Here is a 6,689-nt window from a genome sequence, read left to right on the forward strand (position 1 = left end):
CTTTGAAGCTATAATACAATAGGACATTTTTTCCTGGGCAAGACTTGAGGTTTTCTTCTCTGTTATTTCCTACCAATGCCGGTTTGAACAGAGATAACTGACGTATTTTATCTTTATATTAATAAAATTATCAAGACCTTGGCCGTTTATTAATAATAATTTAAAAAAATAAATAAATTATTAAGTGTTTAGCTTGAATAGATTCAAACCCAAGAACTCCCACGTAAGAGGCTCACAAGTTACAATTGTGTTGTAAGCTCTTGCCTATTGTTTACCACTTTTCACTCAAATTAGCTTTAGTAACTAATTTAAAATTCTATTTTATTATTTAATTTAGGATATTCTTAAATTTTTAACAGAAATAGTATCTATAAAATATTAAAGGCTTTACATAGAACTTTTTTTATCATACAAAATTACATTTTAATTTTAATATTTTAATAACTATTTCTAAATATTGTATATTTTGATACTTAGCTCTTACACAAAACATTTTTACAAGAACTTACTCTACGATTTTAGAGCATTCTTTAAATGTCTATATTTATTCAATTCATGCATAAGAAGGGACTCAAGCTTTCTTACAGCTATTGTTATAATATTCATAAATTTCTATTTGCATTACAATGTATTTTTGTACTTGCCTTATTGCATTCACTTCTCCACAATTTGAATTATATATATACAAATATTTTGTCTCAATTGGTTGGTTTGATTCGGTGTTATAGCTATGATCACTCCACAGTGAGATTTTCCAAATGCATCAACAATATTATAAAAATAAATTATCTATGTACTATAAAACTATTAAAAAATGTTTGATAATTATAATAAAATTTATAGCATAGAAATTTATGCTCTATTATTACACAATATTTTATTTAAAATTATAACTATTACATATTAGAAATATAATTTGAATATTTAAAATTATTCTTATTATTTTTATATATTAAATCAAATATGTTAAAAGTGATTAGAAAATATTGATAATTTTTAATTTTAAATTTAAAAATTAAATTATATGATTCACGTAATTAATAATATTATTTCATTAGATTTTATCTATATCTAATATTACTTTAAAAAACCAAGCTATTATGTCATTATTAAATTTTGCTAAGTTACTAACAATTAACAAAAACATGTTCTTAATATTCCATTATCAACATTTTGACATATTCCATTTGACATTTATAACTATTTTTTTATTTTTAATGGAGAGTGCTTGAAGAGGTTTACATATCTATTTTATTAAAACATTTTAACCCTCCACATAAAAACATAAAACTGCAAGAAACCCTAACGAGCCCATACCAAAGCAGAACATATCTTGGAAGTGAAATTAGGGTTTATAAAGAAAAACTCTTGGCAAATCTTGTCCTTCATCTGCTGCAATCTCTGTAGAGAAGGGAGTAGGAGGAGAACAAGTATGCCAGCTGGACACGGAGTTCGCGCCCGAACCCGCGATCTGTTTGCAAGGCCTTTCAGGAGGCATGGCTATGCGCCTCTTGGCACGTATCTGAGGACATATAAGATAGGACAGTATGTGGATATCAAAGTAAATGGCAGCATCCACAAGGGCATGCCCCACAAGTTCTACCATGGCCGCACTGGAGTCGTATGGAACATCACCAAAAGAGCTATTGGTGTTGTAATGAACAAACAAGTAGGTGATTCATCTTCCTCACCAATGTTTCTTCTTCCCTTGCATTTTGGTACATTTCATGGGTTTGTCTGCAATCTATGCTCGTACACTATTGCTTTACTTAAAGAATGGGGGCAAAATCTGAGGATAGACCTTCCATATCTAGTAGATCACACAAGTGCCAAAGAAACATTCCACTAACTTTAGCTGCCTTATCATGTTTCAACTGATCCACCAAGGGTACAGACTTTCTTCAAGTTTCTGCAAATGACATCCATGAAGCCAAAACACCAATGGGTATGGATTCTGCCATAGCTTAACTGGTACCTCGTAAGGGAATATCACACATGTCTAGTGGATCAGGAAGCATGCCGCTAGCTACTCCAGGAAAATACATGTCATTAACATTCCTCCAAGCTGGTCCATGTGGGACACTGGCACAACTTCTGCTGCTTCCTCCTCATCTGCTGCTGCCTTAATTGACAGCCTGATTTCGATATGAAAAGACTTTCAGAGAACAGGCTATGAGGCAAAACAGTTCCTCCTAGTCCTCTGGAGGCAGAGCAATATTCAGTGTATTGGTATCATGCAGAAACTTTTGCACAGATGATTGACTTTCCAAACAAGGAGGAATCTTCTCTTTGGAAGAGTTGGTGTCTGAAACAATGGACCCCATCTTCAGACTCTCACATAAAAGAATACCAACAGAAAAAGCTCCCAGGACTTCATATCTTAAATAAACTCTTTAAAAAGCCAGTACAAGATTCAGTAGCCAGTAAGATAATTCATACTAATACTTTTACAGAAGGCTGGATACTCTGCTTGTAAGTTATTAAATGAGCAGAGAAATGAATTAAACAATGCACGAAGAATACAAAATACAAGTACACAGAGTTATCGTGGTTCACCACAACTGTGGCCAAGTCCACAATCAAGCAAGGAATTACTATCAATCAATAACCGATACAATTACATGGGCTGCACACAACCATTATAAAGAGCTCTCCAAATACGAAGAGTTGAGGGAGAACAAACAGTCATGTGACTTTTGGGCTTCATATCCCAACAATCTCCACCGTGAAGTCCAACTGCCACAGCCATGCATCGCTGCATCCCCTGCTACCTTTTTGAATCTCATAGGACAATGAGGCCTTGAGACGAAGTCAAGGTTGCCAAGGTTTGTTCTAACACACCCCTGATGAGTCTTCTCCACATCAGTTATAAATATCTCCTCTGTACTGCAACATGCAGCCCACATAATTCATGCCATTCTTCTGGTTGTTCTCTTCTAAGACAGCATCCCCATTATTATTATGACCAGTTGCTTCTGAGGTCTGGCTCAAGCCACCTTAATCATCACAAAACTGCAGCTTGTTTCCACAATGTACAACTGGGAAATGTTTATTAGGCAGAGTATTACTCTGCAAATTAAATCCACGGTTGGCTTCATGCACTTGGGAAAAACCTCGTCCATCCAAACTGGTTACCAAATTTCCCACACTAATGACCAAGCCAATGTTAGTGTTGTAATAGGTTAGTAGTTTTGAATTAATAGAGCCAATGTTTTGAAATTGACAAGGAACAACCTGCGGTGAGTTTATTTCAACAAGAATTTCCATTCCTTTTTCCCTCAGCAACCTTAGTGCTGCATCACCCTCTATATTTAGTTCTTCAATTGCCTTTGTTACAGGAGTATCCCTGTCAACTGCAAGAATAATGCTTCATGGTCCAGACCGCATACTATCCATGGTACCAGGCTCCAAATCCATGAGCATAGCCCGGGGAACAAAGCACTCACAATTGGTCGCATAATAAGACACATCGATTCTTGCCAAGTGGAGATTAGTTTCTCTCTCATTCCCCCTGTATCGCCCAGTCTTATCAATCCTATTCTCAGCACATAGCACATCTGCTATTACCACTGGCTCCTCCCAGTCGATAAATGCCTGGCTCGATTTCTTAAAAATAGGACCTTCATCCTTGACAGAAGCTCTGGTCTCAAGGTCTTTACCAACATTCTGCTCCTTTTTCTTAGCCTCCACGATGAACCTCTCATCATCACTGTCAAGAATGGAGGCACTCCAGCAGGATTGTTGTTGCCATGGATCAAATTTAATGATCCCAATAGGATCGTGCTGCCATACTCCATCACTACTGTATTTTTCCCTGAGATTGATTCCAACTTACTTTCCTCTGCCCTTCGTCATCTGTGTTATTACCTCTTGTCCGCACAAAAGAATCTTTTTTTTATCGTCAATGAAACTCAGCTTCCCATTGAGACATGAGTGCCCATTCTCCGTGAAGATGTGCATTAGTATAAGAAACTCTTCATAGAAATCACTTTCGTTGCCCAGGCGAACATGTGAGGAAAGACTTCTGTCCAAGAAGCTGGCACTAACGGTCATAACGCAGGGTACATCTCCCAAACATTCCAAACAACAATGACCAGGTGTTTGGATCAGAATGATCACCATTAATGGGACGTGGACCTTCAGCCGACCATATATGTTAGATGCGTTGCAAGGGAAACCTTCCAAGACAGAGTGAGGTGTAATCCTTGCAAGAGCCCTATTCGGGGTCTTTCCCTGCCCCTCCTCATCCACACCGGCTTGGTACCCGCGTGATCCATACATCTGCAAGTTGTCTACAGGATCCTTGTTTCCCAATCCATCATTTGACCAAAAGCCGATGTCATAAGAGACTAAAATGCTATCACCTTTGATCGGTTGTGTCCTGTCAGCAATCTCATCTCCAGGTTGAGCAACAACTTTGGCAACATGCAAGGCCTCTTCTTTCAATGGTGTCTTCTATCATGTCAAACACATTTCTGCACCTTCATCTGTCCCTTCACCTTCTTCTTTCCAAGCAGACTTTTTTCATCTGCTCTTTCATTTTCTTCTATTGGAAACTTGGCATGCTCTTCAAAGTTCTCTAATTGCAGCATCCTATGAACTTTGGATGCAAAATTATTTGTGTCTATGAGGTCGGAACCAGAGATGAGAGAAGGCATTTTATAATAGGCCAACACCAGACATTTTATAGATTTGCCAGTCTTCTCTTGATCGCTTCCGCAATTCTTCCATGACAACTTTCTTATGCAAGCCCGTGCGCTCAAGAATTGCATTAAGCTCAGATTTAATAGCTTTTAAATGTTCTGGTTCAGCTTCAGGCTTATATTCCCAGCCATTCCACCAGTGCACATGGCGGATTCTTCTGCTCTTAGCCGGCACAACCTCATCCTCTACCAAGTTGAAGTCCCCAAGAAATTCATTGATGATGAAATCAACTTCATTTTCTTCCATCTCTGCTCCAGCCTCAACCTGAGCTCTGATACCAATTGTAAGTTATTAAATGAGCAGAGAAATGAAATAAACAATACATGAAGAAGACAAAATACAAGTACACAGTTCTCGTGGTTCACCACAACTGTGGCTACATCCACACTTAAGCAGGGAATTGCTATTAATCAATAATCAATACAATTACATGGGCTGTACACAACCATTATAAAGAGCTCTCCAAATATGAAGAGTTGAGGGAGAACCAACAGTCATGTTACTGTTGGGCTTCATATCCCAACACTGCTTTCTATAGCGGAGCAATTGCTAATAGATTTTAGATTTAGTTGCAGCATTTATAATAGTATTGTTATGTTGGTGACCTTTCTTTTTCTTTGCACCTTGAGTCCTATGAACACTAGGACTACTGTCTCTCCTCCTAACATGGTCCTTTTGTGCCCTCAAGTTGTATCACTTTTTGGCTTCAATTTTTTTTCAGTCATTGGATGCTCATTGGATGCTCAATTGGGATTGTTCATTCAATTTATTTTATTTATAACATATCCGTTGTATCATGTCCTTAGCTGCCTTGAATCCACTTGTCATGGTCTTTTTGGGACCTCAAGTTATATTAGTTTTCTCCTTGGACTTTGTTACACTTTTTGGATCGTCTTTTTGGATTGATAATTCCATTGATTTTATTTACAGCATAGTCAACCGTTGTCATAGCCATTGATCTGCAAGTAAGTTCATAAATGCTAGGGTTTATCTAGAACCGACTTACTTAATCCTTGTTTTGTAAATTTGGTCCTTTAATTTTATATCCGTCTTTTTTTTCTGATAAAATATGGTATCATGTAATTACTTCAAAGGTTTTGGAGCTTGTTGCCTTTTGGTTTTTTTTTTGCTGACAACATATTCTAAATTAATGTACAGGTGGGTAATAGGATTATCAAGAAGAGAATACATGTACGAATTGAGCATGTCCAACCATCGCGATGTCAAGAAGATTTTAAGTTGAGGGTACAGAAAAATGATGAATTGAAGGCAGAGGCAAAAAAACTTGGCAAGATTATCAGCACCAAGAGGCAACCTGAGGGACCTAAACCGGGATTTATTGTTGAGTGTGCTACTCTGGAGACTGTCACACCCATTCCATACGATGTTGTTAATGACTTGAAGGGTGGATATTGATTTTGTAAAAGTAATTGTCTGAGGATGATTATTTTTATAGGCCAGATGAATTTTTGCAGATTGTATGTGATTTTTAAATGGAGGAATTCAGTTTTCTTTACATGCATTGTTTACTATGTTTTGATACAACAAATGATATATTGATATTCAATAGGAAATGCAAGGCGCTGGATAAAGCTGGACATGAATATCCGTGTCCTTAGATGTTGAACAAGATTTATTGTGCTACTTTGGTGCTTTGAACTAGAGATAACAACCTCATCTTTTGTGATCATATCTTGCTTTGGTCTTTTGGCGCGTTCTGAGCTATTTGATGGAGGTAGTTGAAGGGCTTATGCCTATAGTAAATGCAAAGAGTTTGAAAGAGGCGTGGGTCTTTATTATTATTTTTCTTTGGCTTTAGTTTTCTTATCATTGTGTAAATGGTTATGGAAATATTTGGTAACTTTCTTGCTTCAGTTCTCTCATTGTCTAATTTTCTTGTTCACAGTAAATGGCCAATGTGATGGCCTTTCAGTTTCTGTAACCTTTAAACTTGTCACAAAAATAGAATATGGAACCTTTTCCTT

The 6,689-nt window shown here is 37.0% G+C and overlaps 1 protein-coding gene across 1 annotated transcript; it reads left to right on the forward strand.

The window, feature by feature from the left end:
• Nucleotides 1-1,270: 1,270 nt before the first annotated feature.
• Nucleotides 1,271-6,394, forward strand: LOC149530986 (large ribosomal subunit protein eL21z/eL21y-like). Its single transcript, XM_089809440.1, has 2 exons — nt 1,271-1,669; nt 5,863-6,394. The coding sequence occupies exons 1-2, from the start codon at nt 1,433-1,435 to the stop codon at nt 6,118-6,120; spliced, it is 495 nt and encodes a 164-aa protein (XP_089665566.1). The 5' UTR covers nt 1,271-1,432; the 3' UTR covers nt 6,121-6,394.
• Nucleotides 6,395-6,689: the final 295 nt, after the last annotated feature.

The sequence above is a fragment of the Cupressus sempervirens genome, chromosome 11 (genome assembly GCF_028749045.1).
Source record: "Cupressus sempervirens isolate cs-2001-9-10 chromosome 11, ASM2874904v1, whole genome shotgun sequence".
NCBI lineage: Eukaryota > Viridiplantae > Streptophyta > Pinopsida > Cupressales > Cupressaceae > Cupressus > Cupressus sempervirens.

Excerpts from the sequence above, each read along its gene's own strand:
- LOC149530986 (XM_089809440.1), top strand. The coding sequence starts at position 1,433 with ATGCCAGCTGGACACGGAGTTCGCGCCCGAACCCGCGATCTGTTTGCA. Across the intron at positions 1,670-5,862 it reads GTGTTGTAATGAACAAACAA|GTGGGTAATAGGATTATCAA; the intron begins GTAGGTGATTCA and ends ATTAATGTACAG.